Genomic DNA, 18,742 nt, shown 5'->3' with positions numbered 1-18,742 from the left:
AACCCTAAGAGGTAGGTGGCTTTATATTCTCCACTGAAGACAACAAACCGAGGCCAAAGAGGTGTGAACACAGGCCAATTTGACTCACCGTCTATACACTTTAACTTGCTGAAAAATCACGAAATACTTCAAATATAGAGAAAAGCCCACATTAAACATTCATTTATCCACCACCCAGACTTAGTGGAAAAAAAAATTTTTTTTATTTACCCCAATTTGCCTCAGAGTTTTAAACAGTAGTATTAAAGCAACATACTGTTGCATTTAGTTAAGGCTCTCTTGCATGTTGTCTGGATCCTGGTTTCCTGCCTCCCTTCTTTCTCAGAGGAACCACTATCCTGAGTTTGTATGCACTCCCCCCTGAAATGTTTTTTTTTTTTTTTAAAGATTTTATTTGAGAGAGTGCTCCTGCACACATGTGCATGCGGCCGGAGGGGCACAGGGAGAGAGAGAGAAGCTCCACACTGAGCACGGAGCCTGATGTGGGGCTTGATCTCACAACTGGGAGACCATGACCTGAGCTGAAACCAAGAGGCAGATGCTTAACCGACTGAGCCTCTCAGGCGCCCCTCCCAGCAATGTTTTTAAGACTCATGACTCACGTATCCATCTTTAAATATTATACAGTATTATTCTGTGTGCCTTTAACTTTTACATAAATGGTACCACAGATGTAAGTCTGCTCCTTGCTTCTTACTCAATGTTGTGCTTTTCACATTTATCTGTGTTGATAGCATACCCAAGTATATACCCAAAAGAACTGCTGGCATGTGGTGTATCCACATTTTCAACCTTATTATTTACTGCCAAATTCTCTCACAAGAGGCTGAGAGAGGCTGAGGCTAACCGATATTCTTGCCAATGACGACAGTGTTGAGACATTTCAAATTTTACTTGTCTGATGATGTAAAATGGTTATCTAATCTTAATCTGTATTTTCCTGACTATAAGCAAGCTTGAAATCTTTTTTTTTTTTGAGTTTTAGATGTACAATATAATGGTTCAATGGTTTTAATTACTGTACTCTTAATCCCCATCACCTATTTCACCCATCCCCCACTCTCCTCCCCTCTGGTCACCATCTGTTTGTTTTCTATAGTTCAGAGTTTTTGTCTCTTTTTCCTTTGTTCTTTTGTTTTGTTTCTTAAATTCCACATATGAGCAAACTCTTATCAGCTTTACTGAGGTATAACTGACATACAAAGAACTATGCATATTTAATGTGTACAATTTTAGACGTTTGGACATGCAAATACTTGTTACACCATTACCACACATAAGATAATAGATATATTCAACACTCACTAGAGTTTCTGTATCTCCCATTGATTTTTTTGGTGGCAATAACACTTTACATGAATGAGAACCATCCTCTTTATAAATTCTCAAATACATAAAACCATATTGTTAACTTCAGGCACTAGAAGTTCCATATTTTAACACAGTCAAATATATTAATCTTTTCCTTTATGGTTTGCACTTTTTGTCTTATTTTAAGAGCCTATATTTTTCCCCCTCCGAAAAATATTCTAGAGCTTCTTCGAAAGTAAGAAGGAATTACACACATAGAACCATAAAATTGAAGGTTAAAGAAACCTCAAAGTTATGTTTAATTTTCTTATTTTCTGTATATGAATGATTATAGAATGCCAACCCCATGAAGGCAGGACTTTGACATATTCTTCTTTCAGTCCCCAAAACCTACCACAGTGCCTGATATACAGCCAGGGCTGCACATATAAATACCTATTTATATTTGTTGAAAAAAGATTAGATTACAGGCAAAAACAGAGTGGCTGTTGGCTGTATATTAAGACTGAAACATAAGACTAGCCATTATATTTCAAAGTTACCTCTGAGCTGAGATCATAAACAAAGGTAGTTAAGAGTATGGTTAAGAACTTGGTAAGGAGTATAAAATGACTTAAAAAAAAATCAGACCTAAATTATATTTCTGATGTATGACAAACAGATTTATAGAATCTTAGAAATTAGTTGATAAAAATCTTGTCATTTAAATCTAGTGTATCAGGTCACCTGGGTGGCTCAGCTGGTTAAGCGTCTGACTCTGGATTTCGGTGCAAGTCACGATCTCAGGGTTGTGAGATTAAGCCCCATGTCGGGCTCTGTCCTGTGGAGGCTGCTTAAGATTCTCTCCCCTCCCCCACATCCCACTCTCTCTCAAAAAATGAAAAAAAAATTAAAAGCTAGTGCATCAAAAACATAAAATGACAGCATATATGATCTTCTTTACCAATAACAAACTTAATACTAATTAAATTTACTTAAAAAGTAAACTAAATTAGTAGCACCTTGTTACACTGTCAAAATTAAAAGTCGAATTAAGAAACCACCAAGGAGCTGGATGAGTACTTAATTTTTTTTAAAGATTTTATTTCTTTGACAGAGAGAGCAACAGCAAGGGAACACAAGCAGGGGGAGTGGGAGAAGGAGAAGCAGGCCTCCCACGGAGCAGGGAGCCCGATGTGGGGCTCGATCCCAGGACCCTGGGATCATGACCTGAGCTGAAGGCAGACACTTAACAACTGAGCCACCCAGGTGCCCCAAGTACTTACTTTCTGTTCTGTTGCTGTCTCTGATGCAAGAGCCGACGATGCTGTGGATGGAGGTGAGTTGTGTCTGGTCTAAACATTGGAGCCTGAGATCTGAGAAAAAAGGGAAAGATTTTTAATTCTGTTCTGTGATCTGAAGTTTTAGAGAATGTTGTCAGTATAGGATAACTTCACACAAGTGCACTCAAGGGAATGTTCAAGTCTATTCTCAGATCATCTTTCAGAAGGAAAAGACTGTTACATTTCTACATGTCCTCTACAAAGACTAATTAATTCTCAACTCCTAAGAAGAGGATCATAAAATTTGAGTGAATTAGCAGTGAAGCAGAACTATTTTCTTCTTCCTCCTAACTGTAAACAGAAGTCTCTTAAAAGATTTAATGTAGTTAAGTTTTAAGATTTAAGATTTAATGTAGTTTAGTTTCAACTATTTGGGAATCACATTGAAAATGTATGTGTGATGGTCAATTTATGTCAACTTGGCCATAGGCTATGGTGCCCAGTTGTTTGGTCAAACACTAGTCTAGATGTTGCTGTGAAGGTATTTTGTAGATGTCATTAAGAAAAAAGAGGACCTTTGAAAATGTGGGTGGTTTTCACCCAACCAGTGCGAGGCAGTAAGAACAAAAACAGGTATTTCCCAGACAAGAAGGAATTCTGCCTCAAGCCTAAACACAGACGTGCTGCCTGAGTTTCTAACCTGCCAGCCTGCCCTACAAATTTCAGACTCAAGACTGCAAATCCAACTCTTATCTGAATTTCCACTTTGTTGGCCTGCTTTATTCATTCCTTAAATCTTTTCGTTAAAGTTTTATGTATGTGCATATATACATATATGTGTGTGTACACATGTATTTCATTGGTTCTCTCTCTCTGAGGAATCCTGATAAGATATAACACGTAATAAAATACAATTTCACTAGAAGCAGGAACCCGAACCCATTATAAAACCAGATGAGAAGTGTGCAACTTAGCTAGCACCGAGATGAGCTGACTACTTAGCATCTACATCTCTGGTCCTTAGCATATGGTAATTCTTGTTAAATAATAAGCACTTTGTGCACCTGTGTGTTTGTAAAATGGATATAAAGTGAGACCTAAGAAATGTCAGAAGAAATAAAAGATGTAATTAACTAGCAATATGCAAATTACACAGGAAGCACGTGACTTTAGTGAAATGTTAATTCATAAGAATGCCTGAAGACTGTCAAAACATTTTTGTGTTTGATGAGTAGATGATCGAGTAACATTTCAAAACACACCCCTTGCAGACATGGAGGCCTCACTGACAAAGAGCCTTGGGCGACTGATGGGTCAACAGTGGCATTAGTTTGCACACCTTAGGTTTTGCAGGTGCGGCCCTGGGCCAGGGGAGTGCTGGGGCGGAGGCGGCGGAGCGGCAGGGGGCGCAGCACTAAAGAAGGCACGGAAGCCAGGTGCTGGGGGAAGCACCTGCCCTACTCGCCCTTGCAGCAACTTGGGATTCATGGCAGCAAGCGGACTACCAACAAATCCAGGGACCCGTGCAAACTGGCTGGGAGACATCCGTCCAGGTGGTAGCTAGAAAGAGGGACAAGATCTCAGATTTAGTGAATCAGCAAGGCCTCTTGCTTTTATCCACAGAAAAGTGAATACTGTTTCCATCAGTAACTTTGTTTGAAAAAGTGAAGGAAAAAATAAGAGGCAGTAGAGCCTGATTAACAGCAAAGAGAGATGTCACCTATGAATGTCAGGAAAGTAAGAGAGCTCTTCATGCATTCGGCTCATCACAGGCTTACCTGTGCTCCTCCAAGAAGCTGTGCTCTCTGGAGGGGGCTGAGAACAGGAGGAACACTAGGAGGGAAAGGGTGACCGAGTAGGGAAGAATTCTAAGAAAAAAAAAAAAAGACAAAAAATTATATACAATCTGTGAAATAGGTAAATCGATATAATAAAGGAATTTAGTAGGAATGCAGAATAAACTTGGATATAAAAATGCCCAAACTGTATCGTCAAGCTGTCTATGAAAGTAATATGAAAAAGAGCAATGCTATAAATCAGGAAGCACTATGATCATGTAAACTGAAGAAGGAGGCGGTAGGATGAGGGAATGAAATAGCAGGAAACCAGATGACCATGCTGGGTGTGAATTTTTAAAGATTAAAAAAAAAAAACAACTCAGGTATGAAACAACTGAACATGATGAACGATGCCTTCTGACCTGGGGACCCTAAGATCCAGAAATTCAAGTATGGAGACTATAAAAAGCACAACTAATTTAGGAGATGTCTATACACTAGTAGCGATCAGGAACCATATGCTGCACGTTTTCATTAGGTTGTGAAGGGACGTACCGGGACACTGCAGAGCTGGTTCGGAGATACTCTGTCACCATAGGGAGCAGGATAACGTGGTGGCATCGGGGGTCGGACATGAACAGGCTTCGGACACAGGATCTATCAGGACAAATATATACACAACTACACTCAATGAAGTCAGTTTTTCCTCCACCTACACTCCCTCCCCTCAAGTACTGGTAGAGACACAGAACTCAATGCAAAGCCCTACTTCTAAGCAAATTGCTACGGCTATGGGTTCACAAAAGAACCTTTGGTCACTTCTCGTAAACACCAAGCACCGTGCCACTTGTAACTGAGGAAGATTTAGCTAATTCTCCAGTTATCCCCACCCTTCCATGCTATCTGAGGGAGGTACCAACAGATATTCTGATTTGCAAATTCTCTGCAAGAGGATATTATTTTGGTAGCAGTGAGGGAGAAGGAATGATAAGAAAGCTGGAGGATTAACTAAGTCCTATTCTGAAGCCCCTGTGATATGGCCGCCATGCTCAGCTCCTTTGTGATACATTGTGACTCCACCATTTCATAGAATACTGAGCCTAACTAGGCCATACCAACACCACCCTCCCCCCATACCTTCCAAATTGGCCTTCCTTTTCAGCTGCTGGTTTCAGGTGGAGGAAAGTCTATGGAACAGGACTGCACAGGCTCTAGGGAAAGCAGGGATATCTTAAAGGTAAAAAGGGATGTGGACAATGCTGTGTGTCCCCACTCCCCCCGGCTGTCAGTTACCTCTCTGCCAATGTTGTGGGCAGCCAGCAAAACACTTGGAAAAGGATATATACACTACATGTGGCTAACTACCCTTTTTCTCACCCAATTAAAAGGCAGCAGCAACAGGAGCAGCACCAGCAAAGGGCATTAGGGAATGTGTCTCTTATTTGTACTACCTTCTCCTCTAATTGGCTATTTCTCTTTCTCATCTAATGCCTACCCAAAACTTCCACCCTCCTCCCAGCATTGCCAACTTCCCAAATAGTTTTGCCCAGATTCCCAATATCCTGGGCTGAGTGCCTGTTAATGAGAGGTACCTGTTGGTTGAAGCTGGGTACAGCCATCTGCTTAGGTGGGGTGCCTATGGGGACGGCTCTAACAGGAGGACTCCCAATGATAGGTGAAGTTGACCGCCGTGGTAATGCGCGCTCAGAAAGGTCTCGATCATCTTCTGGACCCTGTGGGGGCCTCTGAGGCAGGGCATATTCTAATACAGACACCGTAGGCATTTCCTAATTGAGGAAATAGTTAAAAAAAAAAAAAAGAGAGAGAGAGAGAAAATTAGCCCACAGCCACCTTAAAATGTTTTAATAATCTGTACAGATTCCAAAATCATCTTGAGAGATTATTTTAAAATTTTAATTTTATTTCACATCCAGTAACATTCCCTCTCTTTGGTGTACAGTCCTCTGAATTTTGATAAATACACAGATTCATGGATCTACTGCCACAATCAAGAACAGAGCAGTTTGGTTACTCCCCAAACTCGTATTGTAGTGTCCCTTAGCAGTCAAGCCCTCCCACCACCTCCAACCATTGGTAGATACTGATCTGGTCTCCATTCCTATGGTTTCGCCTAGAAATGACTTAAGAAATTTGAATTATAAGCTAACAAATTTGAATTCTAATGGCTCCGTTTCAACCTTTCAAAATAAAGCACAGTCAAGTGAGCATTGCCTGGAGGCTGAGCAAGTGTACAGTCAACCATTGTTGATGTTTGTACATCTCTGTACAAACCACGTACAGCTATGAGCAGGAGGTTAAGTGATCAACACAGTAACAGCAAATGACATACATCTCCACGTTGTTTCAGTAAGGAAAGGATCAAGACAGGAGTTTTTGGATACTAGGAATTTGTATAAAGAGAAAATGTTTAATACCTGAGCAAGCAGTGGCCCTCGGATTCGTCTCAGAACTTCAGATCCATCCCAGATGCTGGAATTGAGACTTCCTGGTTGGGGCTAACAAAACAGGAAAACACATACACAAAGTCTGGAACAGTGAGAGCTTTCTGGACGATTTACCTGCTTTCGGTGAACAAGGCTCCGAAAGAGTCTCAACTGCTTGAGAAGACGAAATTATAGTGTTCCAGAATATATATTATTCCCCACCTTCAACTGCTGTGATCAGGAATTATATTAACAGTTTTCTATGGTATATGCAAGTTTCTCAGGGTAGCAGATGAAACAAAATGGCACAGCTCAATACTTCACCTTAATTACTAGTCTGCGATAGTTCTCAAATCAGAGTAACTTACTCACTTGCAGAACTGGCCTGGTCTGCACTGCCCTCATGATAGCTGGATCTTCTAGCTCATTTTCAATCACCATCTTACTGAGCCTTTCTGCCAGATTCTCCTCATGGTCACCCAACAAGTCCATCTCATCCCTTTCTCCATTGCCTGTTTGTTCATTAACTGCCACTGGCAGCTTCTCTTCCAATTCAGCCAGGCGCTCATGTGCTTCCTGCCAATCATCATCTGTAAGGAAATCATAAGAAATATAGTTCATACTGAGACTAGAAGTTTTATGAAATTCTTTTGTTAACCAAATGAATGATTCTAACTTTAGAAGATAGTAAATTTCCACTTAGAGACATGAAATAAGATTTAAACTAAGGGGCATAGGAAAGTGGGCTTTTCACTATTAAGGACTAATAACATCACACCAGGAATATAACTCAAGCACTTAGAGTGATAAAGCTTAATATGTTATCAGTGGTATCCAAACTGTATTCTGAAAACAATTTCTAAACTGGTGATAGGTATGTACACAACAACCTGTTGGTTTTGAGATACTTTTTTTTTTTTTGAGGATTTTATTTATTTGTGAGAGAGAGAAAGAGAGTGTGTGCGAGCGCACAAGCAGGGGGAGCGGCAGGCAGAGGAAGCAGGCTCCCCACTGAGCAAGGAGCCTGATGAGGGACTCAATCCCAGGATCCTGGGATCATGACCTGAGCCGAAGGCAGACGCTTAACTGATGAGTCACCCAGGCATCCCTGATTTTGAGAGTCTATGACATATCAGGCAAAAAAGTTAAAACTCACTGCATTAGCATACACGTTCTTTTAGATTATACCTCCATCTTCTTTACAAGCTCTCAAATCCATTTCATTCATTCAATTAATATGTGTTGAGCACCTATTATGTGTTAACATTTTAGGGACATGGGATAGATCAGTGTACAAAAGACATAAAGATCCCTGGCCTCTTGCAACTTTCCTTCAAGCAGGGAAGAGACGGATAATAGACAATAAATGTAACAAATAAATAAATTAGATACTCTATCAGGAAATGAAATGCTATAGGCATATGGAGGAAAAGCAGGTTGAAAACTTTAAATGGGATGGGTCAGAGGTACACCTCATCGTGAGGGTGACATCTGAGCAAAGATTCAAGGGTAAGATAGTTAGCCATGTGGATTATCTGCGAGAAAAGTGTTCCACACAGAGTGACAGTCTGTAGAAAGGACTTAAAGATGAGTGATGATTTTGAGAGACAGCAAGGACTGCGTCTGGATTGGAATGATCAAGGAGGAAGAGCAGGAAAAAAATGAGGCCAAGTAGGTAGTAGGAAGGAGCTCCTTCTGGGTCTTTTGGGTCACTCTGACTGAAATGGGGGGCTACTGGAGGTTTTGATATGGCTTGACTTTTTGAAAGAAACAGTCTGGCTGCTTTATTGAGAACAGATTCGGGATGTGGGCGGTGAGCGGGGAAAGGAGCAGAAACACTGGAAGCATGGAGGCCTGCCAGGTGGCTACTGTAGCAACGCCGGGGCAAAGGTGATGGTGACCTGGACCTGTGTCTGGTCCTCTTCCATGTTAACAACACTCTGGCTATCCCTGTACACTCCTATACAGTCTGTAGCACTGGCACTCGCTTGTTTTCTCACTTTGTATGCCAATGCAGCTTTATTTTTGAGTCCTGCTACAGCATAGGTAAAAATCTTCACAACCCTCCATCAGCTTCTCTAGAACTAGACCTTATTTCCATCACTCTGTCATTCCAGTGCTCCTTCATCTCACCGCTCCATTCTGCTTCCACTGGAAAAGCTCTACGCACTATTTTGCTCCTTTTGGCATTCAAATTCAGATATCTTTCCCTCCTCATGGAAGCTTTCCCTAAATAATCTTTTCATTTTAATGCCATCTTCACCTCATCTAAACATGCAAGACTTTCAAATTCACAAAAACCCCATGAGACTTCCAAATGTATAATTTGGTATGATGAGAACCACTGTCTAGTCTTTGGGCACTGCGGTATATTTGAATGTACTATTTGTGGTAAAGAAAAAAACTCACTTTAGATGAAAATTACAGTATTAATTTATCAGTTATCTGGAAAAATATTCTTAAAGATTAGTGTTATTAAAAATCAATTGTACTGGGTGTTATATGCAACTAATGAATCACTGAACACTACATCAAAAACTAATGATGTACTATATGTCAGCTAGTTGAATTTAAATTAAAAAAATAAATCGTGACATTAACATTTGTGTCATCTTTGCTAAGGAAGAGTAAGCTGAGCACGTTTTTACAGGACAGATTGTTTGTTGCAATTTTACTAACTCAGTGATGCCAAAAAAAATGGGGACTCTATAATCCTGAATGAGGGGATTTTTTTTTTTACATTTATTTCCCCAATTTAAGAAGTTAATTTGTTAGTGGTTTGCTCTAAGGCAGAAGAGTTCTTAAACTTGCGTTGTCTTCATTCACCACGTCCCATACTCATGCTTACTAAGTTTATCAGATCCTACCAAAAATGAATAGTTTGTCCTTAATTTAAAAACACTGGTTAAATAGCCATATTCTGTGAGAATGGCTCTGTTTCAAAAATGTAAGCAAAGGATTCTATGCCACAGAATCCCATCATTACCATTTTAGGTTTTCCTTGCTCTTGTGAAAACTCATGTGAAGCAATATGCCAAGAGATCACACGTGCTTACTATTAGAGGATATTTCATTTGTATCTTTCTCAAATGACCTAAAAATAAAGTTACTTAGATATGCCAACGCTTGACCTCAGTCCACAATGGTCAGAATGATAAAGGGTAGGCAAAGGAATACCAGAGAAATGAAGAAAAAGAAGTATTTGTTTTCCTTCAACTAATTAATCTATACCCTGATGTGACAGGTTACTGAATCCACCCACACACACACCCCCACCAGCTGCTGTCTATCTCAGGAATATTTCTGAATACACACAACATGAAAAGGAAGTACAGGTGATTTAATTTTAAGGCAACCTAACTCCCTAAAGATTATAGCAGCTATCAATAAAAGGGAAGTGGAAAGAATGGGGAGCCCTTCCAAGCAGAGGCAGGAGATCCCAGAGATTCCTCAAGGACTGTTTTGAGGACTGATTCCTCAAGGTAGTTTACCCTGATTGTATTTATAGTTACTTCACCTCTCTCATACTTTCCTTCCACATTTGTTAAAATGAAGATAGTAATAGTACCTACCTCACTGGGTTCTTGTGAGGATTAATAATAAATATAAAACATTTAGAATGGTGCCTGGCAGATAATAAGCACTCTGTAAGTGTAAACTTTTATTTTTAGAGAATGAGTTGAGATTACCGTGGCCATTTACTGCTCTAAGATGTAAACATTTTTCCATGGAGAAGACACGGACTAGTTTCTTTTTTGTTTTTTTTTAAAGATTTTATTTATTTATTTCAGAGAGAATGAGAGAGAGAGAGCACATGAGAGTGGGGAGGGTCAGAGAGAGAAGCAGACTCCCTGCTGAGCAGGGAGCCCGACGCGGGACTCGATCCTGGGACTCCAGGATCATGACCTGAGCCAAAGGCAGTCGCTTAACCAACTGAGCCACCCAGGCACCCAAGGACAATTTTTAAAAAATTTTTTATTGTTATGTTAATCACCATACATTACATCATTAGTTTTTGATGTAGTGTTCCATGATTCATCGTTTGTGTATAACATCCAGTGCTCCACGCAGAGCGTGCCCTCTTTAATACCCATCACCAGGCTAACCCATCCCCCCACCCCCCTCCCCTCTAGAACCCTCAGTTTGTTTTTCAGAGTCCATCGTCTCTCATGGTTCGTCTCCCCCTCCGATTTCCCCCCTTCATTCTTCCCCTCCTTTCTTCTTTTTTTTTTCTTAACATATATTGCATTATTTGTTTCAGAGGTACAGATCTGTGATTCAACAGTCTTGCACAATTCACAGCACTCGCCACAGCACACACCCTCCCCAATGTCTATCACCCAGCCACCCCATTCCTCCCACCCCCCACCACTCCAGCAACCCTCAGTTTGTTTCCTGAGATTAAGAACTCCTCATATCAGTGAGGTCATATGATACATGTCTTTCTCTGATTGACTTATTTCACTCAGCGTAACACCCTCCAGTTCCATCCACGCCAAGGACTAGTTTCTTAAGGAAAGATTGACATCAGAGCATTAGTAGCCAGTGACTTAAAATAACTACTAACAAGTATCATTCAAAACACCCACTCTTTGAGTTAAAAACTATCAAACCATAACATATGTCAAAGGTCTGACATTTTACCTCCTGGTTTAAATTCTTTACACCAGGGGCGCCTGGGTGGCTCAGTTGGTTAAGCGACTGCCTTCGGCTCAGGTCATGATCCTGGAGTCCCAGGATCGAGTCCCGCACCGGGCTCCCTGCTCGGCGGGGAGTCTGCTTCTCCCTCTGACCCTATCCCCTCTGATGTGCTCTCTCTCTCTCATTCTCGCTCTCTCAAATAAATAAGAATGAGAGAGAGAGAGCACATCAGAGGGGATAGGGTCAGAGGGAGAAGCAGACTCCCCGCCGAGCAGGGAGCCCGGTGCAGGACTCGATCCTGGGACTCCAGGATCATGACCTGAGCCGAAGGCAGTCGCTTAACCAACTGAGCCACCCAGGCGCCCTCAAATAAATAAATCTTTAAAAAAAAAAATAAATTCTTTACACCAGCTGTCTATCTACCTGTATGGTGCATTAAAGAAATCACAGGCTGACTTAGCAATTTTTTTTTAGTAAATAAATATGTACAATATTTATATCCAGATATTATGAAGAATTGTTTTTTTTAAAAAAGATTTTACTTATTTGAGAGAGCGAGCGAGCTCACGCACATGCACAAGTGCATGAGAGCATGAGTGCGGGGGGGGTGTGGGGTGTGGGTGTGGAGTTGGGGGAGGGTAGAGGAAGAGGGACAAGCAGACCAAGCAGACTCTCCACTGAGCAGGGAGCCAGCCATGGGACTTGGTTCCAGGACCCGGAGATCACGACCTGTGCCGGAGTCAGACACTCAACCGACTGAGCCACCCAGGCGCCCCTGAAGAATTAAGATTTTAACTTTAGGGGCACTTGGGTGGCTCAGTCAGTTAAGTGTCCAACTCTTGATTTTGGCTCAGGGTCCTGAGAGCGAGCCCCGCACTGGGCTCCGCACTGAGCATGGAGCCTGCTTAAGATTCTCTCTCTCCCTTTACCCGCCCCACTCATGTGCATACGCTCACTCTCTCTCTCTCCCCCTAAGAAAGATTTTAACTTTATAATTCATATATAAGGATTCATATTTGGAAATTTTTTCTCCATTATAAACTTTGTTGACCAAGAAAAGTCTTCCTTAATCACTTACGCCCTAGGGTACAAAGTGGACTAACCATATGCTACTTCACTGCCTTTACTTTTTACTACCTGTTCTTGTACCGTGTAACCCTAGGGGCTTTTTCAACGTGTGTGAACTTTTCTTTTTCCCACCATATCGCATACGGTTTTGTACACTCTAATGTCCTTTTAAGGCAATATTTTCCCCAACTTGTGAGGAACACAGAAGCAGAAAAAGATTGTCCATAGCATGTTGGAAGTCAATGAGAAGAGATGAGACTATTTCTCTTCTGTCCAGGTTCAAAACTGAGGACATCTTAGTATGCCATCTCATTTTAATATAGTATCTATAGATCAATTCCATCAACTTTATTTAATCCTGAGGAATGTGCTAAAAAAATAATATTCAGTATTATTCAAATAATATTCAGATTCCTTTTAAAAGAAAAGGAGTTCTAGAAACAAGCAATGTTTGTAACTTCTATTGTATCCTATAGGTTATTACTAAACTAACTTCCAAAAACAATTTGCAATTCGCATCAGTTCCTTGCATTTGCAATTCTATTCTACATCTCTTTCCCAGTGATCTCCACGGAGAGAGAACAGCATCTTAGATCATGTCATCCTCTTGGAGGCTCTCATCTCCTAAACTATGGCTATGATCCAAAAGGTCTTTGGTTTCCTTCTGTAGTCAGTCTCGCTTCTACCTTAAGTGCTTCTCTTGCTGCTCCTGAATAGTGGCAGTTTTAATCTCTACTGAATTTTGTAAACCTTGACTAACAATACTATGCTTTATCATTTTTTCCAGTTAATTCAGCTCAGTCTAAGTTTTAATAAATTCAAACTATTCACATCATTGCAAAATGAGTAACCATTATCACACCTTTAAGACCTTTTATTTGCTTTTGATATTCAACATCTTAAGATCAGTCACTATTGTGAAATTTCCTCTTGCTACTTAACTTTGAATATTTGCTGCATAGACAGAAATGCTGATTCCAAAGAAATCACATATATTTACACATTCCAACAGAAACAGTTATTGCCACTTTTCAACACCAATGGTTAAAGCAAAAATATTTGCATTAACTCTTACCTACTTTTTTTGAAAATACATTTTATTAGTATATTTGCTCTAGGAGGTCTAATTCTCCAACTTTATCATATAAAATTGTTGCCTAAGTTTCCCATTTTAGAGTACTACAACTCTGAGCCATGTTAAGTTTAGTCTGGCTCTTTAATTTTTTTACCCTTTAACAACTCCTAAAATATTTATCTACATCTTGGGATGGGAAAATTTCATCTGTGCACAACACTTTTCTAACTTAAGAAGACTTCCTATACCACAATTCTTAGAATAAAATTCTTTTTATTTTATTGATGATACTATGTAAGGCAACAGTGGGGTCATGCAATACACCAATGGTTAACTGAGTTTTAAAACATACACACCCAAGTCCAAGTTTTCTTTTAGTCTACTAGTTTTCCAAAAGTTACATGTTCCACAAAAAAAAATTTCCTTCTTCTAGGATTATTTTAAAATCTTTATAAGATGTCTACTTGTCTAACCATTTGCATGCCTTATAGCATCAACCTAGAGCCATAGATAATATAGCTGGAAGGCACAGGGCTCAGAGAACATCTGGTTTTATATATAAATGAGGCAAAAAAGGGGCCCAGGGGATTGAGATAGATGCTTCCAGTGAAGACTGAACTATTCTGAGACCAAGAATAGAACAGTTTGCTCAATTTGTGAATGTAGTTACTCCTACTAAGACAAAGCGCTTACAAAAAAGAAGATTTGAAGAGCAAGAGACCAAGATGACATTATAAGAGAAAGATGTCACTTACCAACGGCACCTGACCCAAATGTATCATCATTGAATTGATCAATCTCTTCATCTTCTTCTCCCAAGCCCTGAAATGCATCTTCATCTTCATCCAGAGGACAATCCTCTAAAGACTAAAAAAAGAGAAAAGAGATTAGCTTTTCATGAAGTTCACACCTTCATTTAAAAAATGTTCATTTTATCTTCCCAATCATCAGAATAGCTTATGACCTCTTATAAAGACAGCATTTTTTCTACCCCCAATTTCACTGACATTGGAAAATGGCAGTATCTTCTTTCAGTTTCTTTTCCCAAACACTCCATTTCTCTATCAAGAATCTAATAACAGTATTTTTCTTTTTTTTTTTTTTTTTAAGATTCTATTTATTTGACAGAAGAGAGACACAGCGAGAGAGGGAACACAAGCAGGGGGAGTGGGAGAGGGAGAAGCAGGCTTCCCATGGAGCAGGGAGCCTGATGCGGGGCTCGATCCCAGGACCCTGGGATCATGACCTGAGCCGAAGGCAGACGCTCAACGCTTAACAACTGAGCCACCCAGGCGCCCCTAATAATAGTATTTCTTCATGCAACCAAGGAATTAGGCCCCCAACTTTCTTGACATCACTGGTTAGAATAGTAATGACAACTCAAAATGCACACTTTATCATTATTTTGAGTTTTATGTATATTTTTCAACAAAAGTATCGTGTTCCTCATTTTCATGTCAAAATTTCAACTATTATGTCCTTTTAAAGCTTTCTCTTCATCCCCCCCCCCCCCATTTTCTGTAGGCCCAAACTCTGGTGATGAAACAGAAAGCTAAATTTTCAACCCCAATTAAGTGAACTCTGGAAAAGCTGTGATATGGTGAGTTCAAGTTTTGGCCCCATTCTTACAAGTGGTGCAAACTTGATTAAGTCATATTCTGGTTAACTCATTAAATACCTCTTAAGTACCTACTGTGTCTCCAGCTCTGTGTTAGGCTCTGAGTGGTAACAAAGGGACAATACCTTTGAGAGTTGTGAGGATTAAATGAGGCAAAGGTTTGGCAAAGATTATAGATTGCTAAACAATGCTAGTTATCACCACAATAATTTAGGTCTATTCTATTTTAAATATTACTCCGCTCCACTTCAGTTTTCAACTAATTTCTTATTTTCCAAGTTCTCTTTTCTTTTGGCTACTCTGCCTACTGCACCTCATCATCTCCATGTTTACATCAAGTCAGTTTGGTCTTGAACCGTTCCTATCAAGTACATGTGTCCCAAGTTTTCAAAGACTCAGAATCACAATACCACGTATCAACAGGCAGGTCTGTGATACACCTTGCCAGGCAACTTCCTTTAAATAGGCTTTCCCAAAAGCAAGGTTAGGCCGAAAGGCCATTCTACCCGTCTTAAGCCCTTCCAAACTTCCACAAAGCAGGCATACAACTGTCTCCACAGCAGAGGCAACTTCCAGCTGCACTCCTTTCCAAATCACAAAGATCTACTTAGCCAAATCACTGCTTTTTTAAATTATAAAGACTCTTAGGGATCACCCAGAGCAGCCGTTTCAGTCTACAAATGTAGAAACTTTATATCAGGAGACTAAGAGTAGCTCAAGGTCATACAGTGAGTTAGTGGCAGGGTCAGGACTCTGGACTATTGCTACATTCCCGGGATGGTCACCAAACCCACGTCTCTCTCCACTCGCCCAGAACTTCCGCGGGACACGCCCCCTCCCAACTCTGAGCCCTCTTTGGTAAACAGTCTCAGGCCCCAGTAAAGGGCAAGTCCAGCCCCCCCCCGCCCCCCCCGCCCAACCCGCTGGGTGCCCGTGCGGACGGGTGTGTGTGTAATCGGAGGGGAGCTGGTTCCGGGTCCAGGGCGGGAAACGTTGTCTCTAGGCTTTCCTGGGAGACTCTCCCTCAAGAGCCAGGGGGTGGGTGCAACGCTCTCCCCTTCACTGCTCCTCCCGGGGTGGGGGTGGGGGATGGTCTTGTTACAGCACTTAACGGACGCTCCCCACCTCAAAACAGAGGCCAACTCTCCCCAGCGGTAACTGATAGGACAGTCCCGCCCCTGTCGGGACTGGAGCCGGCTCACCGCCTTCGGATTAAACCCGCGACCCCAGGCCCCACGCGTTCTACTCGGTCCCCGGGGTCCCGCTGCCAGCCCCTCCTTCCCCAGGGGCGCGGGACGGACGCGCGGGGGGTGAGAGAGGAAAGGGGGCGCGGGAGGGAGGGAGGGGTCACTTCCGGTCGCAAGAGCTCACCTCGTAGCGGAACATTCTTGGGGAAGGGGGGAGGGAGCGGGGAGGGGAGTGGGGGAGGGAGGGAAGAAGCGCTGACTCCCCGGTCCTCCGCTCGCGGGTCCTCCACCGGCTCGCGACCCCTGGCCGCCGCCGTACGCCGGAGCGTGCGTGGGAACGTGCACAGGCGCGCCTCGGGGAGGGCGGCAGCCCCGCTCCGCGCCCTGAGCGGCGGCTGCGCGGGGACAGATTTCGCGTCCCGCTTCCTAGTCTCAGCGGCGGGAAGGAGGTCCCGTGGAGAGAGACTGCGCACGCGCCGCCCGTCGGGGGCTTCCTCGCGAGCCGGACTCGCAGCTCCGCCCCCTGGCTTCTTTGCGCCCGCCCCGCGCTCAGGTCCGAGTCACGAGTTTTCCGTCACCGACGGGGCGGAGAAAACCCCTGTGATTGTCACAGGATATGGCTTTGGGGAGACCGAGGCTGAGCCCGGGCTGGGAGAAATGGAGGTTCCTGGGCTGTTTTTCCAGCGACCAGCACGGTCTTCGGGGGGCCCTGCTGTCCTCGCGATACACCCTGTGCACGGAGTAGAGGGGGAAAAGCCCGACAGATGCAGCTCATCGAAAGGGGCTGAATTCGTCGCCACTTTGAGCCGCACGTCACCCGCTGAATCCACAGCAGGTCGGGGCTGTGATTTATGTGTCTCGAGGTGATGACGGCGCCTGGTTTTTATAAAAAGCGGAGGCTTGTTCCGGGAGGTTCAACCAGGGTGATATTTTTAGGCGCCAGGCGCTCCGGGCACGTGGCGCCCGGGAGCCAGAAAGGGCAGCGCGGCCGTGGGCAGCAAGGTCATCGAGGCCGCGGAGCGCCACCACGGCTGCGCCGCTGGGGGACACCACCTCCCAAGCGGACCGCGCCCAGGAAAGAGTTTGTCCTGGTTATAAGCCTCCGCACCCTGGTTCCAGGACTCTGATGGTTCGCCACCTGTGCTGGCACCGCCCAGGCCCTTTCGGCCCATTGAGCTCACGGCACTCTCTCTTTTCCCGTAAGAACTAAACTTCAACCGTGAAGAATTAATTCCTGTGCATTTCGCAACTCCTTTCTCCGCGTGTCTGAAAATGCAGCCTGGCCTAGGGATGGCATACAGTAAATTCCTCACATACTAATCAGAGTCTGAGTCTGGACACTTTGGATTTGGAAATAGAAATTCTGGGTGGGAATCGGTGCTTTGTCACTGGCCATCAGATTTTGGGCAAGTTCTCTAAACATCTCTGAGCCGTAATTTCTTTGTAAAATGGGTTGAATGGTACCTGCCTCACAGAGTAGTGGTTCAATGGCATGATGATGTTAATGTTACTAATAATGATTGAAATCTGCCTGGCATTCTGCTATGTGCTGTAGATGGATTATCTCATTAAATCCTTCCTTATGCCAACCCCACGAGGTAGGTACTATTATTTTCTCTATTTTGTAAGTGAGGAACCAGAGGATTAGAGATGTTAAGTAATTTGCCCCAAACAACCCAATGGCAAGTAGCAAAGCTGGCAACTGGGGCCTCTCTCATTCCAAAAACCTAGTATCTGAAGCACTATGATAATTTAACAAAAGCAAGTGCTTACGTGGACCAGGCCTGAACCTTAAAGAGTAGCAGGCGGAGGATAAGATGATTGTTGGGTTTCCGGCATGCACTGAACATTACAAAGCAGTATTAGGTAACAGCAAGTCTTAACAATGACCAAAGAATCTGTACTATATAGACCAGGGGTTGGAAACTATGACTCTTGGCTGGATCAGGCCCGTTGCCTGCCTTTTTAAGTAAAGTTTTGTTGGAATAGTCACTATCATTTATTTATAAATTGTCTTTGGTTGCTTTAGGGCAATGAAGGCAGAGATTAGTACTTAGAGTGGAGACCATTAAGCAAGCAAAGCCTAAAATATTTACTAACTGGCTCTTTATGGAAAATGTTTGCTAATCCTTGATACAAATCATGTTTCTCATCACTGTGTTAGAAATCAGTTGTTAAAAAAAAATCTCTAATTCATGGACTAAAGAAAATATAATGGCAAGCAGAAAATGTTTAGAACTGAATGATAAGGGGCGCCTGGGTGGCTCAGTTGGTTGAGCGACTGCCTTTGGCTCAGGTCATGATCCTGGAGTCCCTGGATGGAGTCCCGCATCGGGCTCCCTGCTCAGCAAGGAGCCT

At 42.6% G+C, this 18,742-nt stretch overlaps 1 protein-coding gene across 1 annotated transcript in view; it reads right to left on the bottom strand.

Annotated features, from left to right (window-relative positions):
- The window catches only part of PATL1 (PAT1 homolog 1, processing body mRNA decay factor), a 31,456-nt gene extending 14,663 nt beyond the window's left edge, over positions 1–16,793 (bottom strand). Inside the window, exons 1-9 of the mRNA XM_028111203.2 lie at positions 16,569–16,793; positions 14,335–14,446; positions 7,168–7,385; positions 6,787–6,867; positions 5,944–6,138; positions 4,907–5,008; positions 4,352–4,441; positions 3,913–4,133; positions 2,577–2,666 (exon numbers count right to left, since the gene is read on the bottom strand). Coding sequence (XP_027967004.1) covers positions 2,577–2,666; positions 3,913–4,133; positions 4,352–4,441; positions 4,907–5,008; positions 5,944–6,138; positions 6,787–6,867; positions 7,168–7,385; positions 14,335–14,446; positions 16,569–16,583 — 1,124 coding nt within the window. The 5' untranslated portion in view covers positions 16,584–16,793. The remainder of the gene's footprint in view (positions 1–2,576; positions 2,667–3,912; positions 4,134–4,351; positions 4,442–4,906; positions 5,009–5,943; positions 6,139–6,786; positions 6,868–7,167; positions 7,386–14,334; positions 14,447–16,568) is intronic.
- Positions 16,794–18,742: the final 1,949 nt, after the last annotated feature.

This window comes from Eumetopias jubatus, unplaced genomic scaffold (assembly GCF_037043125.1).
Source record: "Eumetopias jubatus isolate StellerSeaLion01/CBP00866 unplaced genomic scaffold, mEumJub1_p1.0 scaffold_13, whole genome shotgun sequence".
NCBI classification, from domain to species: Eukaryota; Metazoa; Chordata; class Mammalia; order Carnivora; family Otariidae; genus Eumetopias; species Eumetopias jubatus.
This window is presented reverse-complemented; position numbering and strand designations above follow the sequence as displayed.